We start from the raw sequence: 26423 nt of genomic DNA on the forward strand, positions 1-26423 counted from the left end.
ATTACAGGCATGAGCCACCACACGCAGCCATCTCTTAGCTGTTATATTTTGCAACCTCCCAGAAGTGATCGGTGAATCCCAGACTCTCATGATTTTAAATCAGACATTTTGTATTTGATTGTATAGTGGTGGGTAACCACATACAAAAGAAAAATTTCTTTTCACATGGCAGCAGAAAAACTGGCCTGAACTAATCTTTTACTAATAATGACCTCTAAGTAGAATGATAGGCTCTAAACTGGTAGGGGCAGTTCAGTTGACTGTTTTCGTGCAAGGAGTATGGCTTTTGTTCAAGGGAATGCTGTATTAGTTGTGAGTAGTTGGGGTTTTACAAATATAGAGTGTGCCAGATGCTGTTCATCTTTGGCACTTCTGTTTCAAGGAAATATAGGCTTGCCTCTTGGGGTAGGAAATGAATGCTTCCCCCTTTGATGTTGTGTACAGTTTTCTTCATATGCTACATATAAAGTTGCCTTTTTAACTTTGCAGCCTCCTGGGATATTCACTGTAGAGAATTCCCAGCCCAGAGTTAAATGGGTTAAACTGGGGCCGGGCATGGTGGCTCATGCCTATAATCCCAGCATTTCTGGAGGCCAGGGCGAGATGATCACTTGAGGCCAGGAGTTCAAAACCAGCCTGGGCAACATAGTAAAACACCTCTCTACAAAAAAAAAATTTTGTTTTAATTAGCTGGATGTGGTGGCAGACACCTGTAGTCTAGCTACTCAGGAGACCAGGGCAGGGGAATTGCTTGAGCCCAGGAATTCAAGGCTGCAGTGAGCTGTGCTCATCCCACTGCACTCCAGCCTGGCCAACAGAGTAAGATCCTGTCTCTGAGAAACAAATGGGTTAAACTGCGTGTTTTACTGTGTAGTGTCACTTATGGACCAGGAAAATATAATCCCAGCACTTCGGGAGGCCAAGGGCAGAGAATCACTTGAGGCCACCTCTACGTCCATGGGTTTCTCATCTGTGGATTCAGCCAACCACAGATAGAAAAAAAAAAAATTTTAATGGGTGATTGCATCTGTACTGAACATGTATAGACTTATTTTTTCTTGTTATTATTCCCTGAACAATATAGTATAACTATTTACATAGCATTTTCATAGTGTTAGGTATTATACATAATAATGTAGAGATAATTTAAAGTATATAAGAGGATGTGCATAGGTTATATGCAAATACTACACCATTTTATTTAAAGGACTTGAGCATCTGTGGATTTTTGTATCCTCAGGGATCCTGGAACCAATCCCACTGGTACTGAGGAATGATTGTGCTGTGATTGTTTAATTCCCATTTTTACAGTTTTCAAAAGTATTACACTTTACATCAGCTTCCTCATGTGTTCTCTCTTCCTAATAATGAGCCCCTCAGAAAATCCTGAACTTGATCCATTTTTTGTGTAAACCTGGAACGCTGTGTTTATCACTTTATTTTACAGTAAATAAGATGAAGAAGTTTTATATTTTACGTATAAGTAAAATCAACTCATCAAGTGAGACTGGTTAACATATGAAATACTCATGTTTTCATTTATAATGATGAATTCTAAGAAAGAAATATACCTTCTCTGTCAAGTTATTTCCTGGAAATATAAACATTCAAGGACAAATTGTACAATAATTAATGCTGTAGTTGTGGTTATAGCAACATAATGTTAAAAGTAAATGTGTCTAATACTGAATGATATTGCATTTGTCAATGCCTATATTTAATAGTTTATGTATCATATATTGACATTATAACCTTAATTTTATTTCTTTATTTCAAATTTTTAAAAAACTGTAGGATAGCAAGCATAGCATTAGCTCTCAGTTTTTAAAATATGCTTTTAAGCCTAATTTTCAATGTGATGCAATCACTAAATATGACTCTGCTAAAGGAGTCATATTATCAACATGACCTATTATACTAAGTGCCCCTCTGCAAATGGAACTGTAAAGTACCTAGTATAGTACCTGGCACAGAACAGCTTCTTTTTTTTTTTTTTTTTTTTTTTTTGAGACAGAGGCTCTCTCTTGTTACCCAGGCTGGAGTGCAATAGTGCCATCGTGGCTCACTGCAACCTCCGTCTCCCCGGTTCAAGTGATTCTCCTGCCTCAACCTCCCAAGTAGCTGGGATTACAGGCACCCGCCACCATGGCCAGTTAATTTTTTTGTATTTTTAGTAGAGATGGGTTTCACCATGTTGGCCAGGCTGGTTTCAAACTCCTGACCTCAGGTGATCCGCCCACCTTGGCTTCCCAAAGTGCTGGGATTACCGGCCTGAGCCACCAAATCCGGCAGAACAGTTTCTTAGGAAATGTTCATTCCCTTCCCTCATACTAGTTTATTGTTTTCTTTCTTGTATTGGTTCATTTGCTGTCATCTTCCCAAATTTATGGGATATGTATTTTCAGAATGTATCACTTTTTTAGGAGAACCTGTTTTTCACTGGGACTAGTTAAAAGGAGCGAGGCCCTCATTGCTGTATTTTGCTGCTTACTCCCAAATATTGGAAAACAAGAAAGGCACTAGGGGAAAAGTTATTCTGTTAATTTGAAGTCTTGATTTTTTTCCAGTGTAATATGCTGATGAAATGTATTGTTTTCCATTTGCAGATCCCTTGCAAGCAAAAAAAGTCAGAAAGGTGCCTCCTGGTTTGCCTTCTTCTGTAAGTACCTATCTTTTTTTAACTTGATGGTAAACAAACTGCTTTCAAGTGTTCAGTATTACCTTGCTACAAGGGTACGTTCGATTGATGCCAGTGGGCATACTTTACATAGTAATTGTTCAGTGCTTAACAAAATCATTGATTGAGGTAAATCCACATTTAATGTTTGGTTTTTAGATTTCTCTGCAGTGATTTGTAGCTTACTCATACGCTCTTACTCCTTGTCCCTGTCATTTGAATTCCCCTCTTGGGAAGAGGACTAGGCCGGTAGCTGTCAAAGATGATCTCCTATACAGGTCTTTTGATGTTTAATTAGTCATTATGTTGCTGAACAGGAGGACAGACAGAGATTAATAGCTGAAAATCTTAGAAATTTACATTTGTAATAATCCCAATGGAGCTAAAGACATTAAGATTCGGAGTACATGTTTGGCTCAGCTTGCCTCAGTAGGACTGAGGTTATTAATATGCATAAATCACCAAGTCAGATGTTCATTGTGAAGCCCTTGTGGGTTTTAAAGCCTTCATTAAGCCTTTCCTAACTTCAGCCTAGCATCAGGAAAGCTTTCAAGCAACTAGTTTGTTGATCCCTCTTTGCTCAAAAATGTATCCTTTGAGAATAAAGGGCTTTGATGAAGAAGGTTGGAAAGGTTTGGTGGAACAATCATTAATGGCCGTGATAATCTAATACTGTAGGGGCGAGTGTGCTATTAAATATACTTTATTCTTTAAAGGAGTAAAAGTACTTGTAAAGGAACCTGCATCATAAATCTACCTACAATTTTTAAATCTCTGGTGCAAAAACGGAAGTTTTTTTTTCTTCTCCCTTTGCTTAGAAGAAATGGGGAGTGAGGCTGTTGGATTGAGGCCCCAGTGCCTTGTAGGGTACATCTTTTTGTTGTGTAAATGGATGTTCGGCTTTTATTTGGCAGTACTTAACACATGGGCGCAGGTGCTGCCAGATGAGTCAGCTCATCGAAGTATAGACTGAATGGAATATCCGGCTTGGCAAGTAGTAATCTAGAAGGAGCAGCATGGGTCTGAGCTTTTTAGTTTTTATTAAGGCTAAAGTAGAGATACCATCTTTTTGGTTGTTTGCCTTCCTTCTTTTCTGTGTTCTTCCGCCGCCTTCTCTACCGTGTGATACATGAAAAGTCGAATTTGAAATCCTCTTTGTAACTCAGTTCCAGATGGATCTGAGTTTTATGCCGCCTAGGGCAGCTGTGCTCTGAACCTGCAGCCTACCTGGAAGGTTGGCTTGCAGCTGCAGGCATTCTTAAAAGCTTTTGCTTGCATAAGCACTTGGGCCCACTAGAGACTGAATAGCTGCTTGATAAACAAAATGAACACAATGCCTCAAATCATTATTCCCGAAGACAGGAATTTTTTTCAGCAGCAGCTAAAAATAGTTGGGCAATTTACATTTTAACAGTTGTGTGCTATGCAGGGGTAGGTGGTTCAACAGTATAACAGATGATTTCTGTTAAATTAACAGAAACCGAATTAAAACTGACAGTACTGCTAAAACGTAACAGTGCAATTTTCTTGTAATTTATTACCATAATTCAATGAAAGTAATAAAAGTTAAATTACACATTAATATTTAGTAGAACGATACAGGTTAAAAAAACAGATTAGTGAATGAAAAATTCATCTCATTTCTTAACCTGACATTAAGAAACAGTGTATTTTCAGTGTTCCATAGTTCTTTGATTTTAAAAGCAGTGGGCAAAATGGACAGAACAGCCTGGAAAGAGAGTAGACACTGGAGGTCACCAGCATTTCTTACATTTGTAATCATAATAACATTCATTACTTGGAGGTAGGTAGTTCTCTGTATTGTCTCAGGTATCTGGAACAAGTCGCTGAATTCTGATGAAACCTTGATTTCTTTGAAAACCATTAGGAAATTTTGCAGGCCGAGCCTACTTATATATTGTATTTTACTAGCTATATTAGTATATATTAAATGTTATTGAGGATGTATAAATAACAAATTCATTTTAATTAATTGAAAGTATGTTTTAGATAAAATGCTGTATTGAAACCTCAGGGTCTTTTTGTTTTATTTTGTTTTTTTTTGAGGCAGTATCTGACTCTGTCACACAGGCTGGAGTGCAGTGATACAATCACTGCAAACTGCAGCCTTGACCTCCCTGGCTCAAGCGACCCTCCCACCTCATCCTCCCAAGTAGCGGGGACTACAGGGACGGCCACCACGGCTGGCTTGTTTTTGTTGTTTTTTTTGTAGAGACGAGGAGGTATCTCTCCAGCCCAGGGTGGTCTCGAACTCCTGGGCTCTGTGCTTCTCCTGCCACAGCCTCTCAAAGTGCTGGGATTGTAGGTGTGAGCCACTACACCTGGCTGAAATCTCAGGTGTTTAAAAAAGAAAACAGAAAAACCTTAAAGGCAGATATTTTTCCCACTTCTAGGATTAACTGAAAAGATTTTAAAAGAAGATACTTTAATAAATAATGACAAAATATGTCCTAAGAACACTTAAGGTTATACTGTTTACCTTCTCGGGATCTAAAATGGAATTTTAAGTTGTGATTTCCTATTTCAGAGCTTTTATTGAAAAATATGCAAACTATAAACTTTTGACATGCAAACTGTAAGAAAAATGGAGTATTAAAAATGAAAATTGACTATGTATATTTTATTTTATGATAATTTGAATATTATACCTTCCAAACCATACTGGAAATTTGGCAGTAACATTCAGGATTTCATCAGTTTGCTACTTGTTCATTCTATCTTTAATCTGTAAAATATATGTTACTTTTTCTAAAGAAACAGTGAAAGGACTAAGTTAGTATTGCTGATACTGATACAAAAAAATAATAGGCAGTGTTACTTAGCATGCAAAGCATTGATAATCTGTATAATTTGATCATGTAGCATTGATTAGAGACTTTTTTTGTAAACTGATTTATGTTTAGGTATCATAAGTACATAACTCAGCTTCTCTGTTCCTCTCTGCAGAACAACTGAAGAGTAACTTTTGTTTGTGGATGAAGGTCTAAGTAGGCTGTATTAAATATCATTAGAGCAGTATAGTCAGTAACATTAAGTGAATGGTTTACCCAAATCTGCCCAGCTCAGTTACTGATTGGCTCTATAGCCTTAGATTAGTCAGCCCTTAAGATGTTTGAAGTGGGAAATTTGAAGTTCCTTTCAGGTCTAAATTGCTACATACTTACGGTTTTAAAACTGATATGCTCAATAAATAACCAAAAAAGAATAGTGAGCATAGTTTTCTTCCTCCTGATGAAGAAGTGATGTTTTTAAAGCACATGAGATTCTCCACTTGCTTTTCTAGACAGATTTAAAGATTGGGAAAAGCGGACTTTTGTAGCAGCAACAGTAGAATAATGCTGTATTCAAACATATACAAACACCATAATTGTCTTCCAGGACCTCACTATCTTATATGAGAAACAAGCATTCAGGGAATTAATTATATTGCAGTGAAGCAAGTAAGGGTGCGTACCAAGTGCTCTGGTGACATAGGGTAGATAGAACTAACCCTACTATAGTGGCTTCAGGAAGAGTTGACATTTAAGTTGTGTCTGGAAAGATGCATAGCAGCTCATCTGTTAGAGAAGGAGAGAATGGACTAGACAGGTAAAAGGCCTGGAGGTGTGAAAAAATAAACACGTGTTGAGGTCACATCTACAAGTACAGTATTACTAGATTGTATACAAGTTGCAACCTTTGTGATTTTCCTGTAGCAAACCCACTCTTCTACTCCAGAGGTAGATTGAGTGGGGGAACACATAAAATCAGTACAGATAGGAGAAGAGAGAAGTTGTCATAGCAGTCTACCCTGGATAAACACCTCAACTCTTCTGGCCCAGAGATGATGGAAGGCATTTATAATTGTTAAAGTTTTATCTGGGAGTTTCCAAAGGCATGGGTGGTACTTTGGCTTTGCAGGGTGTTTTCCTTCCCTTTTAGGGTTCTTAAACGTCCCCTCCCATTCTCTAACTGCCAACTCTTGTCTTTGTTCTTCGCATGTACATCAGCTGTTTTTCATCTATATCAGATCTTTACTAAGATGCAAAGTTCAAGGGAATTTTGAATCTCTGGGTGGGGATTTGGGGCAGGGTTTTTTCCTGGTAATTTGTGGGGGGAAAAAAAGGAAACATTTGTAATATATTTGTTAGCATCCTTTACAGCCTCAGTGTCGCTGTGTTGTTAGTGGTGCAAGACTTCATGTGTGAGGAACTTTGTTAACCATTACCCATATCCTAATCTTCAACCTTTTGCCAAACAACTCTATAGCTAATACTCCCTACTTACAAATAAGAAAATTAAGACTCAAAGACGTAAATTAACTTGCCAGAAATCACACATAGGGCCAAGATTACAACCTAACTTAATATCAAACACCATTTTCTTTTTGAGTGTTAAAATCTGATTCTTTAATACCTTGGTTTATTCAGAAAATATCTTGCTTAGTATATTAAATTAAAACTTAAATTTATTTTGTCAATTATGTTTTTACTGATCAAATTTACTTTTATTTGGCTTTGTTGTTTAAGGACCTACAGTAGTAGAAAACCACAGACTTCCCAATTAAGCATATAATGGATTTTATTTATCTGCCCTCAGCTTTTTTTTTTTTTTTATTTGAGACAGAGTCTTGCTCTGTCGCCCAGGCTGGAGTGCAGTGGCACGATCTCAGCTCACTGCAAGCTCCACCTCCCAGGTTCATGCCATTCTCCTGCCTCAGCCTCCCGAGTAGCTGGGACTACAGGCGTCCGCTACCACACCCGGCTAATTTTTCGTATTTTTAGTAGAGATGGGGTTTCACCGCTATAGCCAGGATGGTCGTGATCTCCCGACCTCGTGATCCACCTACCTCAGCCTCCCAAAGTGCTGGGATTACAGGTGTCAGCCACCACACCCAGCCTGCCCTTTTCAGTTTTTATTTTATAACCTTGGAGAAGTTGCTGTTGAGTTCTCGGAACCTCCAGTTTCTATTTGTAAAAGGGGATGATAATGCCTATCTCAGATGTTATTGTGAGAGTATTATTTACCTACTATAAGTGTGGTGTATCCTAGATACTCAGTAAATGTTCCTTCATTATTATAGCTAGTTCATACCACTACAGCCTGAAATTTAAAGAAGTTTAGCATTTCATTTTTACCAAATGAAGAGCAAACAAAAAAAGTTTGAAGGTATATAAAAAAGGATAAGTATTATAGTGAAATAAAAAGTTTTCACATCACCTCCACCTGTGTATATAATGTATGTGCCTGGCACCTAATGACTGCATGGTAAATTGTAGCAGCTCCTGTTGTTGTTTAGAAATTCACTTGCAGAAAAACAATCTACAAAAGGAAGGAAAACTTGTTGAATCAAATCCGGCTGCCCCTATAATTCATTCTAATTATTTTTGTTTTCTGAACTCTCAGGAGCCGACGCTTTTTTTTTCCTTTTTTAAATCACTGGTTGAACATCTTTATGGCCCTCTGAAGTATTTCTCAGATGCAGAAAAGTTTGTTTGCTCTTTATTCTTTATTTCTTAATTAGTGTTAGTATTTCCAAACATAGATCATTTTCTTTTATATGCTGCAGTAGATAATAGAATTCTGAAGAAGCAAGATGTATCAGAACAAGTCTTTCCAAAATGTAAGTAAATACCTAGAGAGATCTGAAATGCCTTCCTAGACCCAAATACCTAAAGTTGTATTCTTGTTCTATAGCAATTGAAAATACCTTTTTCATATCAAATATTAACTGCATCAAAATGACGTCTTAGAAGTTTTGAATATAACTTGTTTGCAGTCCCATATATAGCCTGATGACATGATTATTTGTTTCTTAATCAAGTGTCATACTAAAGTGTGTATGTATATATTCCCACAAAAGCTGTTACTATAATTTCTTGGTTAAACTCTCAAAGTGTAATTTACCCCATCAAGAAAAATATTTTGTCAGGGCACGGTGGCTGTAGTCCCAAGGCAGGAGGATCACTTGAGCTCAAGAGTTCAAGACCAGCCTGAGCAACCTAGTGAGACCCTGTCACTGCAAAAAAATTAGCCAGATGTGATTGGCACCCCCTGTGGTTCTATCTACTTTGGAGGCTAAAGTGGGAGGATCACTGGAGCCCACCATGTTCACTCCACGGCACTCCAGCCTGGGTGACAGAGGAAGAGTCTGCCCCCAAATAAAAATTTGCTAACTCTTCTCCACCACTATAAGGAACTTTATTGTTTCTGACATGAATCAAAACAGCTTAGACTCTACTTTTTCTTGGTTTGATGCAGACAGGTACAAAGTTCAGTGGCCCTTGAATTAGTCATTGACTATAATTTAGAAAGTGATGAGGCCAGGCATAGTGGCTCACATAATCCCAGCACTTTGTGAGGCCAAGGTAGGAGTATCCCCTGAATCCAGGAGTTTGAGACCAGCCTAGGCCACATAGTGAGACCTTGTCTACACACACACACACACACACACACACACATTTAAAAAAACTGTCCAGATATGGTGGCATGTGCCTGTAGTCTCACCTACTTGAGAGGCTAAGGCAGGAGTATCTCTTGACACTCCTGAAAGAGTTCAAGGCTGCAGTGAGCTGTGATTTCACCACTGCACTCCAGCCTGGGTGACAGAGCCAAGACTCTGTCTCAAAAAAAAAAAAAAAAGAAAAAAAAGGTAAGAAAGTGGTGCCTTTCTTTCTCCTAAAATTTTTATGGAATTTCATTTTGTTTGGAATGGCTCTTTTTAAAAAAAATGTGAATTTTTAGTCATTTGTTACCGTAAATTTGAAAATGTAGGGATACCTTTTGAGACAATTGGAAATATCCTGAGGTATTCCCAAACCATAAAGACTACTAGACCATGTCTAATAATCTAGCATGCTGCTATACATACTAAGTAGAATAAGAATATTCAAAAGGAAAAAAATACTAAATACTGAGGGTGTCTAAACTGAAGATTTTTTTTTTTAATAGGAAAGAGATGACAAATAGAACTTTCTGGGGTGGGTGGAAATGAATAATTATAAAACTATGATTTAAGAGCTTGCTAGCCATCTGAACCAGTAAGAAAAAGGTCAAGAGTTAGAACTATAGAGAAACTGATAGCTCCAATTTATCCATGAAAATAGTAAGATGAGCAGCAAGAAAAATACTCTGTGAGTAGACTCCTATGGAAGTCACTAGGAAGCCAAGATAACAGAGTGTGTTTATAGGCAATTATCCGGCCCAGCCAGGCGCAGTGGCTCTCACCTATAATCCCAAAACTTTGGGAGGTGAAGGCTGGCAGATCACTTGAGCCCAGGAGTTCGAGATCTGCCTAGCCAACATAATGGAACCCCGCCCCTATAAAGAAATACAAAAATTAGCTGGCATGGTGTTGTGTGCCTGTAGTCCCAGCTACTCTGAGAGAGCATTGCTTGAACCCTAGAGGTTGAGATTGCAGTGAGCCGGGATCACGCCACTGCACTCCAGCCTGGGTGACAGACTGAGACCCTGTCTTAAAAAAAATAAAAATAAAAATAAACAATTATCTAAGGCCCTTAAGACTAGCAAGAAATCTACTGATTCTGGAATAAATAGTATTTACATAAAGTACCAGCTTTTGCTGAACTTCATGAGTAAACCCTCCAGATCTTGAACATGAGTTAGAATAGGTATTTGCTTAGTTCCTTGGGCAAACAGCATAGAGAACACACAACAACTGTGTGTACTTAAGAGTTTCTTATTTCGGGCTGTTAGATAAGGTATCTCTATTTGAAGGCTACTGTGATACAAAATTTCCAAAGTGACTTATTCATTCTCTGACCTTATAGGTCAGACTAGCAGAAAAATCTTTACTGTATGTAAAGTACATAAATGGATTATCCTATAATCCATTCCAAACTTATATTCAGTTTAGTCATTAAGTGAAAGATCTTTTTCATACATTAGTAAGTAGCCACTGTTTATGCTGACAGTAACCACTGTTAAGAACAGTGTCAGAATTAATAGCCTTTAATGTGTGGTTCTAAGAGGCTGATTTTTGTGAGAAGTCAGTAGTGTCTTTGATGTAATTTCAAACCAAAAAGCAGAAGGAAAAGTAACCAGTCAGTGAGTCCTGTGGATCCAGTTGTGTTGATATGGCTGTATACAGTGATACTTGTTATTATTTTCTGACTTCTCTCTTCCTTTTAAAAGAAGAACATGGCTACATTTCATTTACAGGTAGCTTTTAAGGTTTATTGAACTCTTTGGCTGCTGGTAAGATCTTTGAGACTTCACAAACCAGATGTAGGATAAAGCCCAGTATGTGTGCATGTTTGTAACTCATATGGTTTTTAAAGGATATATGGTTGAATTATGTAAATGCCTTAGAGTTTAAGGCCACTCTCAGGGTGTTCTGCGTTAGTAAAACCATTACATTTTTTTTGTTTTAATTTTCACCTGATATGATTAAGGATTTTTTTTTTCAAGTATGAAAAAGAAGGATTAGATTAAGAAATTCACATTTTTATCACCAGGGATGCTTGGAGCTCTTGATTTCTTTCTAAGTTAGGAAAGACATTTACATTCTAAGTAATTTGCTTACATGAAATTTAATTTCACTAATGCTCCCTTTGTAATGATTTTGTTTGAAAAGTTATTTGTTGCACTTATATCTTATTTCAAGGACTGTAATGTGTGCTGTATAGCTACATTTGTAGTTGAAGTTCTAAGCATTTTAAAAATATTGCTAGTCCCAGGATGGTTTCTAATTACTCTCGTTTATATTCATTGAATAGATTTCAAAGACATTTTAAAGTACTGACCATTCAAAGGTTTTGTCTTTTTATTATCTATAATAGTTTAATACCTAATCCAGTATCTGTAATGTGCCAATATTTTGTCAGTTTTCAAAAATAATTGGTTCTAGAAGTTATGTTTTATGCCGAATTTGCTTAGAACCAACTTGTATCTTAGCCTGAATTTCTACTCTTCCTCAATGCACTAGACCAGGGGTCAGCAAACTTTCTATAAAGGTGTATGTAGTAGATATATTTGGTTTTGTGGGCCAGTTGTCTCTGATGCAGCTACTAAACTTTGCTGTTGTAGCACAAGAGCAGCCACAAATGATATATAATACATGGGCATAGCTATATTCCAATAAAACTTTACTTATGAAAATAGAAGTTTGCCAACCTGCACTAGATTTAAAGAAAAGGTAAATGTAGTTCCAGTGAAAAACAGACCTAAAGAGTTAAAAATAAAATTAAATACTTCTTAGGCCTGTTCCTTGGTTTTATTAAGATCCACTACCTTGTATTCTTTTTTTTTTTTTTTTTTTTTTCTATTTTTTTCTGAGACAGTCTCACTCTGTTGCCCAGGCTGGAGTGCAGTGGCACGATCTCAGCTCACTGCATCCTCCACCTCCCGGGTTCAAGTGATTTTCCTCCCTCAGCCTTCCGAGTACAGGTGTGCACCACCATGCCCGGCTAATTTTTGTATTTTTAGTAGAGAAGGGGTTTCACTGTGTTCGCCAGGCTGGTCTCAAACTTCTGACCTAGTGATCTGCCTGCCTCGGCCTCCCAAAGTACTGGGATTACAGGCATAAACCATCACGCCTGGACTCATTACCTTGTATTCTTTAGTGCCTTAAGACCCTGGGCACTGGGCCAGAGTTTATAGTATTGACAGACACTTTCCAGGACCATTATTTGCCTTACTCGAAAATGTTCCTAGCTAGAATAATGGTAATGCCTCAATTTATAAGTGGGTGCTACAGTGTCATAACTTTTCTAGGGTTTAAGTGTCATGTTAGGTAATAATAATGCAGGACATCAAAAGCAGCCCATGTATAGAAGTATTAATAAATGCTTATTTGAAACAATTAGATTTAAATTCAAATAGTTTGTATTTAAATGATTTGACTTTTATAAGCAGTCCTACTAAAATTTTTAACTTAAACTTAGATATATTTGTGCCAATCACCATTTTTTTTCCTGTTCCAACTTTGTGATAGAACCTAAAGCTGGGCCATAGTGCCCAGCAGTTTGGGAGGCCAAGATGGGAGGAGTGTTTGAGCCTAGAAGTTCAAGACCAGCCTAGGCAACATGGCAAGACCTTGTCTCTACAGAAAAAAACAAAAAGTAAAGGAAAAAAAAAATTTGGTCTTGGTGGTGTGTGCCTGTAGTACTAGGTACTCAGGAGGCTAAGGTTGGAAGGATGGCTTAAGCCTGGGAGGTTCAGGCTGTACTAAGCTGTGATCACGCCACTACCCTCCAAGCTGGGTGACAGAACAAGACCCTGTCCCCAAGAAAACAAAAAAACAGAAGAACCTAAAGTTAAAGATAGTTACTGGCAGCTTGGGAATCGGTTCCAACCCAAGTATGACTGTGAAACCGATTCTTTTCAATCATGTGTCATGTTTCTGGTCTAAACATAAAACCTTCATACGAAAATTAAGAATATCTTCCATCCCTAGAACATTCATATTTTCAATGTTAATCCCTATGAATCTAAGTAAATTTTATATGGTTCTTAAATAGTTCCCTTTTTTGCTTTTATGAGGCTAGTATTAATAATAAATAATAAATAGGCCCAGCACGGTGGCTTATGCCTGTAGTAATCCCAGTATTTTGGGAGGCCAAGGCAGGCGGATCACTTAAGGTCAGGAGTTCGAGGCCAGCCTAACCAACATGGTGAAACCCCATCTCTACTAAAAATACAAAAGTTAGCCAGGCATGGTGGGGCATACTTGTAATCCAAGCTACTTGGGAGGCTGAGGCAGGAGAAACACTTGAACCCAGGAGGTGGAGGTTGCAGTGAGCCGAGATAAAGATCGCACCATTGCACTCCAGCCTGGGCAACAGAAGTAAAACTACGTCTCAAAAAAAAAACCAACAAAAATAATAAGAACTAAGAAAACTTCAAGTTTTCTGACTTGAGCTTGACAATTTTTTAAACTGTCAAACTCATCATTATTTGAAATCATGATTTTCAGTATCTTCTCCAGTAATACAAAAGATATTTTAAAATTTCAAAAATCAGTAACTTAAATGAGAATTAGAAAACTTATTTGCTACTAGTGTGGGTTCCATCTAGTAGACTCCCAGTGAGGAGAATATGAATCCCTGCTGTCAAAATCGACAAATATATACTAAGTCCTTATTGTGAATGAAGAACTATTTTAGACTTTAGAGATTTAAATATGAATAAAATATGGACCCTGACTTCAAGATTCTTTTTGTTTGTTTGTTTTTTAAGACAGAGTATTGCTCAGTCGCCCAGACTGGAGTACAGTGGTGCATTCTCGGCTCACTGCAACCTCCACCTCCTGGATTCAAGCAGATCTCTGCCTCAGCCTCCCGAGTAGCTGGGATTGCAGGCGTCTGCCACCACACCTGGCTAATTTTTTTGTATTTCTAGTAGAGACGGGGTTTCACCATCTTGGCCAGGCTGGTCTTGAACTCCTGACCTCTTGATCCACCCGCCTCAGCCTCCCAAAGTGCTGGGATTACAGTCGTGAGCCACCACACCTGGCTAAGATTCTTATAGTCAGAAGATAACCTTGTTCTTTGGACAAAAATAACTTTTTTTTTTTTTTGAGACAGAGTCTCACTCTGTCACCCAGGCTGGAGTGCAGTGGCATAATCTTGGCTCACTGCAGCCTCCACCTCCTGGGCTCAAGTGATCCTCGTACCTCAGCCTACTGAGTAGCTGGAACTACAGGCAGGTGCCACCACAACTGGCTAATTTTTGTATTTTTTGTAGAAACAGGGTTTCGCCTTGTTGCCCAGGCAGGTCTCGAACTCCTGGACTCAAGCGATCCACCCACCTTGGCCTCCCAAAGTGCTGGGATTACATGCGTGAGCCACTGCACCCAGCCTGGAAAGAAAGAACTTAAAAAAAAATTTTTTTTTTCTTTTGAAACAGGGATTCAGTCTGTGGCCCAGGCTGGAGTACAGTGATGCCATCATAGCTCACTGTGCCTCAAACTCCTGGGCTCAAGCAGAGAGGCAATCCTCCCACCTCAGCCTCCTGAGTAACTGGGACTACAGGCACATGCCTCTACACCCAGCTACATTTTCTATTTTTTGTAGAAAAGAGGTTTTGCTGTGTTGCCAGGGTTGGTCTCAAACTCCTGGCCCCAAGTGATCCTCCCATCTTGGCCTCCCAAAGTGCTGGGATTACAGGCGTGAGTCACTGCGGCCAGCCTAAAATGTTTTTTGTTGCATAATTGTTGTTCTCCAGGCACATGATGTAGTATTTAGGAAATGCTTTTTGAATTAAAGGGATAAAAATAAGGACTACAAGGCCGTTATTTTATGTATCTATAATAGGAAACATCACCTGTTAATGACTTCCTGCTCTAAGCTGTACTTTTTAACTTAATTCTCTGATTGTTCAAACCTTCAATATGTTAACTGGCCTTCTTTGTATAAGAAACTGAATTATATGTCCGATTTCTCCCTTCAATTATGCAGTTAATTCCTAGTTACCAAAATAGGAGTATTTTACCAAAACAAAAAGCAGGAAAATTACAGGTAATTCAGCCATCAGCATTAATTCTACATTGTTTTAGGATGACCTAATTAAAAATATAGGGCCATGGTCCTCACGTGAAAGTATGGAAAACAACAATACAGGAATTATTTTTCTAAAGGAAATAAGTTATGGTTTCATTGACATAAATTTGAGACAGAGGACAGTCTTACATAATACTTCTCTTACTAGAATTCTCTTCAAGAATTTAACCATTTGTGGTCACCTGTGTTGCTATCATCTTTGTCTAAACCACCTTTACCTCTTTCTTAAATTATGGCAACAGCCTTACAACTGGTCTCCCAGTTTTATTTTGTTTTTCTTTTTATTTTTAAACACAGGAACATCCTTTTAAAATCTAGGTCAGATCATATACTCCTCTGCTTAAAATCCTCCAGTAGCTTCCCTTATTGTAAAACCAACATCTTTAAAGTGGTTTACAAGACACCTGCCACCTCTCAGACTTCGTCTTCTACCCCTCTGCCCCTCTCTTACTTCACTCTAACCGTACTCTCCTTTTTACTGCTTCTTAAAGATGTCAAGCACACTCCTACCTCCGGGCCTTTGCATTTGCAGTTCTCTTTCATGGAACACACTTTCCCTAGTATCCAAATGGCTAGTTTTCTCTTTGATCTCGTATCACTCTGTCAATGAAGAGCTTTTGTGACCATCCTATATAAAAGGGCGGCATACCCCTAGTACCTCCTCACTCTTTTCCTGATGTATTTTTTTCTACAGTACTTCATACAATCTGATATGGCCTAATTCGTTTATTCTTTATCTGTATCATCAGGAGCAACATAATAAAGCAAGGATTTTATTTATGTTGTTTATTGCACCTGCAGCACAGAGGTGCATAACAGATACTTAGTAACTATTTGTTGAATAAATGAACAAAGGCAAATGATTAGCAATACAGCCATAGCTCTTCTTTCTAGACCATGCTTCGGCTGACTCAGAGAAGGTATAAGCTACATACTAGATAATGTAAATTATCTTCAGGAGAAAGATAACTACGTAACTGTATGTTTTAACTCACTGTATTATAAAACATATAACATGCTTAAACTTTGTAAACATTTTTCAGGGAGGAAAAGAGAGAGCTCCAGTTTTTCATCAGAAAAGTAAAAGTCTTTTCAGCAGCAAAGAACACTGTAGTTATTTCTATTTACATGGACAGTGTGCCCCTTGGTTAGATAGGAATTATTAGGTAGGAATTAGATTATTAGATGGGAATTAGATTAGAGCTAGGAAGTCATGCATTTGTTTTCCGATGTGAGGTCTTAGCATTAGATCGTGTTCTTATATTCATATAATCTTTATTCCCATTTTAACAACAGTAATATAGTTTGAACCTTTTTTATGTAACAACCATTTCAGTCTGAAATCACCAGTGTTATGGCAAGGAAGTGTCCTCAAGATCGCGCACCTGTAAAGTTACTGTAGTGTTGCCACCCGTTCTTCATCCTTTACCCCCTTACTTTATCCTGTAAACTTTCCAACCTACATATTCATTACAGCCACATTTGTGTATAATAGTCCTGTTTACTGCTCTACTAAATTCTCCAGCCAAAAGGAGCAAAGAAACGAGTCATAGATGGGCACTGCATCTTCATTACAGAATAGTGCAGGAGCCTCAGCCCACTTACTTAAGATGAGCTGCCATACTGACTCCTTAACTCTGTGTTGCTTGCTAAAATTATAACAAAGCCATCCCTGGAGGAAATTATGTATTATTTGAAGGGCATAGCCATAAATGTTTTGTTTTCCAGGTGATGCTATATTAAACATAAAATATCTGACTTGTAGATTAACTTGCACATTATTAAGAAACCAAAATTGTTATTGAATAAATTAAACAATGACAAAGTTATGTAAGAGTTGTTATCTATCGGTATGATGTCACTGCTTTTCTTTATTTTGTTTTACTATTTTGTACAAGATAAAGTTGATAGGGCCGGGAGCAGGGAGCAGTGGCCCACGCTTCTAATCCCAGCACTTTGGGAGGCGGAGGTCGGAGGATTGCTTGAGCCCAAGAGTTCAAGACCAGGCTGGGCAACAAAGTGAGACCTTGTGTCAATTATACTTTAAAAATAAAAATAAAAAAGAAAGATGATGGTTTTAAATGAACATATTACTAGGCAATGGAGTTATATATAACTAGCCGTTTAGATACTTCATTTGCTGGCATGAATGTTATTAGAATACAAAGCTTTTGGACTCATGTCTTAGAACTGAGAAGTTGTAATTATGTTTTCAGATTCCTTTTTTGGTTCAGCCTTTCATTTCATGTGAGGCTTTAGACTTTTAATTATGCCTCTTGCAGGTATGATTATAAAAATACAATTTAAGGCTGGGCATGGTGGCCCATGCTTGTAATCTCAGCACTTTGGGAGGCCGAGGCTGGCATATCGCTTGAGGCCAGGAGTTCAAGACCAACCTGGCCAACATGGTGAAACCCTGTCTCTCCTAAAAATACAAAACTTAGCAGGGTGTGGTAGCACACGCCTGTAATCCCAGCTACTCTGGAGGCTGAGGCATTAGAATGGCTTGAGCCCGGGAGGTGGAGGTTGCAGTGAGCCAAGATTGCACCAGTGCACTCCAGCCTAGGCAACAAAGCAGGACTTTGAGACACACACACACACACACACGCACACACACACAATTTAAGATTGGTGTGGACACCTGGTATCATCTATCCCAGTGGATCACAGCTTGAATCTTGAATACAACAAGATTCAAAATATATCAGAAAAACCTAACAAATTCTGTGTATTCTATAGTTTACCGAAATAAAATGGTAACTAAACATCAGGTTTCTTTCACTGGAATTATTTCAGCTCAGTATGGCAATGCTTCATTTACCTTTTAATCTGAAGTTCTGAACTGCAGTTACATGGCTGTGAGTTTTCTTTTTTGCTTTTGTTCATTTGTTGTTGTTGTTGTTGTTTTTCTAGAGACAGTCTCTCTCTGTCACCCTCGCTAGAGTACAGTGGCACAATCATAGCTCACTGCAGGCGTGAACTCCTGGGCTGAAGCGATCCTCCCACCTCAGTCTCCTAGGTAGCTGGGATTACAGGTGCACACCACCCAGCAAATTTTTTAACTTTTTGTAGAGACAGGGTCTTGCCATGTTGCCCAGGCTGGTCTCAAGCTCCTGGGCTCAAGGGATCTTCCCACCTTGGCCTCCCAAAGTGGTAGGATTACAGGCATGAGCCACCATACCCTGCTTTGATTTTTCTTTTTAAGAGAGAAAAATATTTATCATAATGGAATTTTAAAAAAAGAGTCTGAGAGACAAAAATCTTTCAAAATAGGAATTCAGAGTTTTGGTGTGGAGTACATAATAAAATGTTTTATTAGTGGTGAAATGGCTAGGAAGTCTTTGGCCTAATTTAATGCCTGCATTTTACAGAAATGGAAAATTAGGCTCAGGGAGAGTCAATGACCTACCCTAAGCTCTCTTGCCTCCTGAGAGGCAGAGCTGAAACCTGGATCCCTGTCTCCTGACTCCCAGTTTAGTGCTCTTTCGCGTTACATGATATAACTCCACAGTGTTCTGGGCCCTAAGTAGCCCATCTTATATTACACAGAATACTAATGAATGATAGGGAGAATACTTCTGCCCTACTGCATCCACATGTGCTACAGCTGCATAGAACAAGTAGCTTAACAAATTTCTTCCAAGTTTTGTATCTGTTTCCCGGTGTCTGTTTAGGGACACTTGTCATTGTTAGGAATAGTGAAGCATAACCAAATACTGGTCAAACACTGCTTGTTTTGCATTGTTCTTTGTTGAAAATGTATGACTGACACCATTTCCCATCTTTTTCCCTGTTGATTTCACTCTTCTTAGATGTGTTTTCAAAGTGAAGTATTTTTTTGGCTTTTGTTGAGAATGGTCACCAGAATTTAGTAATAAGAAACCATTCTTAACAGATAGGTCTTTTCATAAATTCAAGATCTGTATGATTTCTTCCAGTGAATATAGCAAAAATTAACTTTGCTTTTTTACTTTATTATCACAAATGTGAGGCAGGATGTTTTGGTAGACTCAATATTTATTTAGAGGTAAGAAGTATTTAAAAATTACTACCACTAGGAAGAATTTTTACTGAAACAAAAATATAGATTGAGGACCAAAAAATAACTTGATGTATAAGTTACTTACAGCTTTGGATTGCAGATTCTTGAAATGGTTCTGGGCTAAGATGCAGATGTTACTTCTGGTCTTTTAAAAAATAAATTTAAAATGGAATAGAATATCTTGGTGCTGTTCCATTTCTCATAAATTGAAAGGATCTGACGTCTTCCAGTTCAGAGGGAAAAAGAAAAATCGCACGGGCCAAAAGAAGAAACAAAAAAACGGGTGGCACTTTCTTTAAGAGACAGCTAATTTGACCCAAGACATCATGTTCACAAAAATTATTTAGCTTTACAGATGATTTTAAATGATAGCTTTGTTTGCCTACAGTTTTGTTTTGTTGTTAAGATTGCCTAACGAGTCAATAGTGCAAAGCCTTGTGTCAGTCTTGAAAGCTCTTCAGAAGTGCTGGTTTCTTAAGGAATTTAAAAACCTGGGGGGCATCCTCATCTTTTTTTTAATGTGTGCATACACACACCATTAGGCAGTCCTGTGATTATAGAGCCATCTGCAGGAAAATTATCAAGTTGCAACATAGTTAATGATTCTCTTACTGTGTTACTTCAAGTGGTAAATGAGAAGTGACAAACTGCAATTCACGTAGGGAAGGAAAGGGGAAAGAAAGGGACAGCCAAGAGATTCAGGGGCACAGGGGCCCCCCGTCTTTAATTTTTCAAAGAAAACTGCTTTGTCATTGTGAGTTTGTGATCAAAAGAAACATGCAATTTGCTTCAGATTTTACATATTCTCAGTAATTATATAGTTGTCTCATTTGAAGGGTTATCTAATGATTGCCTTTTAGAAGCTTTGTATGATCTGTCAGTTCTGTTCATGTCGATGTCGGAGGGATACAATTTATTCACCTCAGAAAGAGATTTATTTGCTTTCTTCTCCAGGAGGTATGGCTGTTTTTACATATCCTCATTATAGTCATATGGTTGTCAAAAGGAAATTAATTGTTCTTTTGCCTTAAAAATGCAGTTTACAGTGGTGATTGTTTCCAGTGGCTATATAGGTAGGTGTTTTCTATTTTGTTAATCATTAAGCATTTCTAAAACTCAATTTAGACTTGAGATATTTGTAAAGAAACAGTATGACATCTGATATCCTGTATCTGAGACAGACGCTATTTTATGAATTTTAGCATGTGTCTTTACACTGTGTTGAGAAATGTATATTTATATGTGTTGATATCCAAATAAATTGTTTACCAGTACTCAGACTAATCTTTAATATCTACTGGTTATTGGTTTGGTTAAGATTTTGGTAATCACAATTAAGGCTTAATTGAAACAGATTTTTCATGGAGTGCCACTTGAGTAAAGATCACAAAAATCAAGTCTTTGATTTTTAAGATTTTCATACAGTGGAAAGATAATAATTGGAAGCCTTTTTACTGATAGACTGGGTATCAGCAAGATGGGAGTGATTGTTGAATTAAAAGATGCACTATTGATTTTAGATCAATAACACTATTAACTTTAAATAATATGCATTGAATGCTAGTGGATTGGTTTGAAAATGATGCATTATTTCACTGGAGTTTTATATTCTTGATTTTCTTGCAGAAGTAAATTTTCTAAAATGTGAGGACATTAGAAAAACCAGAAGAACAACTTTCTGAACATATTTGCAAAGTAGCATATACTACCGGAGAAGTCTGCAATATAATGTTCAGATAGAAAACCTGGAATTTTGATGTCTGACTTAATTAGCAAGGCTAACTAAAATACTGCACATTTGAGAGGCAGCATTCACTCACATGTCATCTCTTTACAAGGTAGATGAGGAAGAAGAGGCATTGGGGAAGGTTCTTTTGCTTTGAATTGATTCGCTTACAGATTCTCTCACTATCCTCTTAAATCTGTCCTCACTCCTACCTCCCTTGCAGCCAATAATTTATTATTTACTGAGTTCATCCTTTAGGAAAATATAGAGTTCATTCGTGGAGTTATTCACATGTCAGCTTTTAAGTTTGGCTTCATTTATTACTCTGAAAGTCTGTTTTCCAAGATTTGATTCACTTAGAAATAATGTTGAAACTTTTCATGAGGAATATTATGAGTGGGTTTTAGGTTTACTTTTCCAGCCAGATTTTCTAGCTTTTGGGACAGTGGAATGTTGCCTGTTTGTTTTAGAAGAATATACAGTAAGATTAACCACTAACTGGCCTATGTTAACTAATTCAAGATACATAATTCACTTCAATTAAACATTTTCTTTCAAAAACTATTTAGAATTTTATGTTACCTTTAGAAACATTCTTGCTGACGGATCATTTAAAAATAGCTATAACTGTTATAGTGATCCAAATATCAGGATAAAAATGAGCTATTAAAGTAGATAAAAATACCGCGTGGATAACTCTAAGAAATTTTATATAGCTCTCCAAGGAAGATCTGTTTCCCAATCAATAGAAAAGTAACATGGAAGAGGGAAATTTCGCATGGAAGCCGGAATTTAAACTGAAGTTTCCAGAGAGCTCTTACTTGGTAGACTTTTTGAAAACATCTTTTCCTGTATCGTCAGTGAAGAAGTAACTTGTTTAGGCAAAGCACATTATGGCTTTTTCTTGCCTAGTTTAGGTCTGTGCTTAATGACTACTGGAATAGCAGCAAACATAACATCCTGATAACATTTGGGAGGAAAAGGCATATTTGAAAATTGGTGAAATGCAATAATCTTTAAACCAGGAATCATCAGTTTGCTAATGAAAGGTGTATGGCTCCAAGTTATGTATTTTTTCAGGGTCCTCTGGCATTTTCATTAATCATTTTGCTATTGTGTACAATGATTCCTATCTTGCTGTAAAACTTGGTGATTTTTTTATATTGTTGAACTAGGTGGCATGAATATTGAGTCAAATCACATAATCTTAGAGTAACACATAAGTGATTATGTAGAGCTGTGGGTGGAAACAGTTCTGGATAAAAAGTGCACGACAGTTCAGAGCTCCTATGCAGGCAGCCTGTCTGAAATCAGGTTTAAAAATTGGCCCCGTCTCCAGCTGACTCGTTTTGTCAGACTGAGTCACAGGATTAACCCTTGACATGTTCCTTTAAAAAAAAAAAAGCAAAGATTAAACAACTGCATTTACTAAAGCAGCACTTGATCCATCTATATGCATTTTTTTTCCTGTAATATGATTCTCCTTAGCACAAGAAATTGTGCTACAGCTGTTGCATAGATTAAATTAATTTTTTAAAAATTGGGAGCAGAAAAAAAGATTTTATTGTACAAGATAATTTATAATGGCAATCAAGCAATGACCATCTACATCAAACAGTTTTAGTTTTTTGGGGGGAAAGGCAGACTTCAAGAAAAATGCTGTTTTGGAGCAACAAATTTAAAAGACTTTTCCACAGCCCACAAGTAGAACATAGGGGCATTTTATGTAGATTGCCACCAGTTTTGTTGATGATTTACTGTTTTTGAAAAACGAGATTTTAATATCATATAATTATAGATACAGGCATAGAGTTTTGTTGTTGTTGTTGTTGTTGTTGTTTTAAGTTTTTATATCTACGCTCAATTTAGGCAGTAGTATATACCAAGTGACTATGGTTTGTATTGGCGGGGGAGGTCTTACCTACGCATGTACAAGTTTTATATTTACATTTTTTAGGAGAATAATGAAAAGTAGAAGCAAAAGCTTTTAATTAGTTACTCAACTCTCTTTAGAAATTATGTTTCACATTCAGGTTTCATGTTTAACACTAAATCTTACCTAGGTGTTTAATAAACTGATGAGGTTTGTACAAAAGTAACTGTGTTTTTTTCCATTAAAGAAGTTTGATTATACTATTTGGCTTTTACAATGAATTTCTTTTTTATCTGAATGTATGTTTATTCTCTTCAGATTATCATATAATTGTCTCTAAAATAAAGAACTGATGTTAAAATATTAAAATTTTCATTGTCCTTTAATAACCAAGGTTGCTTAGTTGGGTTTACATTATGATGTTTGTTTTATCAAACAACGTAGTAAGTACCCTCTCTGTTTTCTGCCAGGCATCAGAGAAATGGGCTTAACTGTCATAGGTGGATGTTTTTTAACCAATATAAAAAAAGTTTTCTCAGATTGAAGCGATGATTATAAAAATGTTGAAGTATTGTCAGTGCTTTGTGGCTCCCCTCTTCTCCCTATTCCTCCTCAATTTCTGTTGAAAAGTTATTTTTAATAATTAATAGAAAAAGAAAATTTTGATTCGATTTTGTTTGATTTTCCTTTTTTGTTTGTTTTGAGAGTAGCCGATCTGTCAGTAGAGAAGACTGTGTATGGAAGAGACTAAAATTTACTTGAATGGTTTTAAGGCGTGCTATTGTTAATTGTAAATCAAAGCTTTTTACACAGTTCTCCAAGGATTGAAATGGGTCTTTGTGGTCTCTCAGGAGGGAGGAAGTTACAAACCACTCCGCAGACTGGCATTTTAATAGTCTGCTGTACAGCGATGTTCTTTTGCAGCTGCTGCTTACCCTTTTCTGTATCTGGAGAGTGTGGGGAGGTTTTATTGTTGTTCCAGTACTATCAGCTTTTAAAACATTGTGAAGTTAGTTGCCCTTATTGTCTGATTTAGTTTTGTTACTATAATTTGATCAATATGTTAATAAAATGAGGTTGGGGGGATAGGGGGTCCCTTATAGTATATTCCTAGAATATTTCATAGAGGATTTCTGCTTCAGGAAAGGTATCTTTAAAAAAAGTGATGTGCCCCCTTTTGCAGCTTGTGAGCTCTCCTCTGGTTAATACAATCCCGTTAGAACCTACAAGGCACAGAGAGAAGGATAGTACAAAGAAGTTTTGACGAAGGGAAATGACAGAAAAAGGGAAAGTTGCTATTCTGTTTTTCCAGGTTGTAATTACAGCAAAATATTGATTGGAAAACATTTAAATAGCAAAACGTGTCTGTGTGAGAGACACATGTTTTTGTAGACAACTTTTAAAACCTTTTGACTTCAAACCCAAGTATGAGCTAGAAATGTCTGTAAGACATTTATTCCCACACTTCTTATTTTTCCTATCTGAGAAATGTGAGCATTAGCATAAAAATATGAATATACAAAGTATTAAGAACAATAAAAGAGGAAAGACTTATAGGCAACTGTTTAGTTTATTCTCTCATACTTTATATGAAAGATGTGTGAATTTTTTTTTTTAAGAACAATCCTATTGCAGGACATTATAAACTTTTAATTGCTGTTGTGTATGAAGAATTCAAGGAGCTTTATAACTGCAAATCTGTATTATTAAATGTTTCCATTTTAAAAACAGGTAACTTATTTTCAAGATAATCTATCTGATTTTTAGACTAAGCTTTTTAATAAAACGTGTTCCTTTCAATTTTCCTCAACATAATTTTTGTAACTTAAAGTATGGTTTGTTCTAGCTAGTTAAGAGGTATTTGCATGATGGTCTGCTTTCTCCAGGAAGTGATTTTATACAGGATTTAACTGTCTAGATCCTTCTTGTTACACATGATTCAGTGTTTCCGATTCCTGATTACTTGATCATGTGTTTATCAAAGTTGAAGCAACTTTAGACCATGCCAGATGGTAACGCTGGAGGTGTAGCAAGCTAGTTTTCTCTGCCACAAGTGCTCTAATTTAATTAAAACTAAAAACAGATTAGCAGAAAATCTGTCAGTATGCCTTCCTTTGTGTGTGTGTATATGTATATATGAGACAAATCTAATAATTCCTTGGGTTATTTTTATTCAGGACATATTTATTTAGCACTTAAAAGTGACTTGCATTTTTTTAATACCTCAAATTTTGTCTTATTGGTGTCCTCCACCAATGCAAGGACTTGATGGAAATTGAAAGAGGTTACTTACAGCATAAACCCTCCCTCTGTGCTCTGTGAGTTGGTTCAGTCCTATTTTGCATAAGTTCCTTTTGAGTAGATCCATGTGTGGATGCATAGTACTGAAGACTTACTCCCTTTGCCTGTGTGGATATATGTCTTGGAGAGAAGCTGTGTGCATTAGCTACAAATAGTAACATTTTCAAAATCAACATGTATTGTGCTTATCCTGTCCCTGGAATGGGCAGCAATTCCTTGATGTATTACTACAATGGGAAAACGGTAAGCCTTTTTCTTTGTTCATATAGCTTCTAACTCACTTGTTTAATGGAAAGCAGTATACATTAATTGCTTTTTACTAAAATCTGTGAGGTTTTGTTTTATCCTCTTCTGCAATATATTAGATTGTAGATTTCTTTTTTTTTTTTTTTCTTGAGACAGAGTCTTGCCCTGTCACCCAGGATGGAGTGCAGTGGCGCAATCTCAGTTCACTGCAACCTTTGCCTCCTGGGTTCAAGCGATTATCCCGCCTCAGTATCCCGAGTAGCTGGGATTACAGGCACCCGCCACCATGCCCAGCTAATTTTTGTATTTTTAGTAGAGACGCGGTTTTATCATGTTGTCCAGGCTGGTCTCGAACTCCTGACCTCAGGTGATCCACCCGCCTCGGCCTTCCAAAGTGCTGGAATTACAGGCATAAGCCACCGCGCCCAGCCTAGATTGTAGGTTTCTTTAGAAGTAGTGTCAGTAAAGTCCTGTCGGCTACATAGCTACTCAATAGTTGTTGGCTTTCGTTTTATTTTTAAGATAGTGTAGAAAATAAACTTGAGTTTCTGAGTTGTTATTAGCCTGATATCTTTACTAGCAATGAGCTTGAAAGTACATTTGTTTTTATGTTTTCGTATATTGTAAACAAATCATTATGTAAAATATGTATATGCACACATATGTATTGAGAATTATTTGATGCTTTGCGGATGGAAGGAAAAGATGAAAGTCATCTAGGATATTCATAAAAATAACAAGTATGAAGCTCTGGTAATGATTAGGGAAGCAGTCAGCTAGTAAGGGCCGTATTTCCTGTTTAGAGTTTCAGGTCCAGAGCCTGACTTTTCTGGGATACCATCTGTTTCCAATCAAACTAGAATTTTGACCTTGCGTGGATTCATGAAATAAATCACTATTTTTTAAAAGAATGCATTTATACATTTTCCAAAGAATGCACTGTACTTCTGGTTGATTTATAGCAAGCACATGACTAGGTGTTTTAAAATAATACTTTTTTGTTTTGCTAAACAAGAGTTCTATTCTTTAAATTAATT

General features: G+C 37.1%; 1 protein-coding gene across 11 annotated transcripts in view; it reads left to right on the top strand.

Moving 5' to 3' along the window:
- TCF12 (transcription factor 12) overlaps nt 1–26423 on the top strand; it is a 372383-nt gene that overhangs the window by 277649 nt on the left and 68311 nt on the right. For 7 of the 11 annotated variants that reach the window (XM_032174711.2, XM_032174712.2, XM_032174715.2 and 4 more), the window contains one exon: nt 2607–2659. In XM_032174711.2, coding sequence (XP_032030602.1) covers nt 2607–2659 — 53 coding nt within the window. Of the gene's footprint in view, nt 1–2606; nt 2660–25222; nt 25384–26423 lie in introns of those variants that run through there. The other 4 variants (XM_032174719.2, XM_032174720.2, XM_032174722.2 and 1 more) reach the window with 2 other exon arrangements.

This window comes from Hylobates moloch, unplaced genomic scaffold (genome assembly GCF_009828535.3).
Source record: "Hylobates moloch isolate HMO894 unplaced genomic scaffold, HMol_V3 SCAFFOLD_14, whole genome shotgun sequence".
NCBI classification, from domain to species: Eukaryota; Metazoa; Chordata; class Mammalia; order Primates; family Hylobatidae; genus Hylobates; species Hylobates moloch.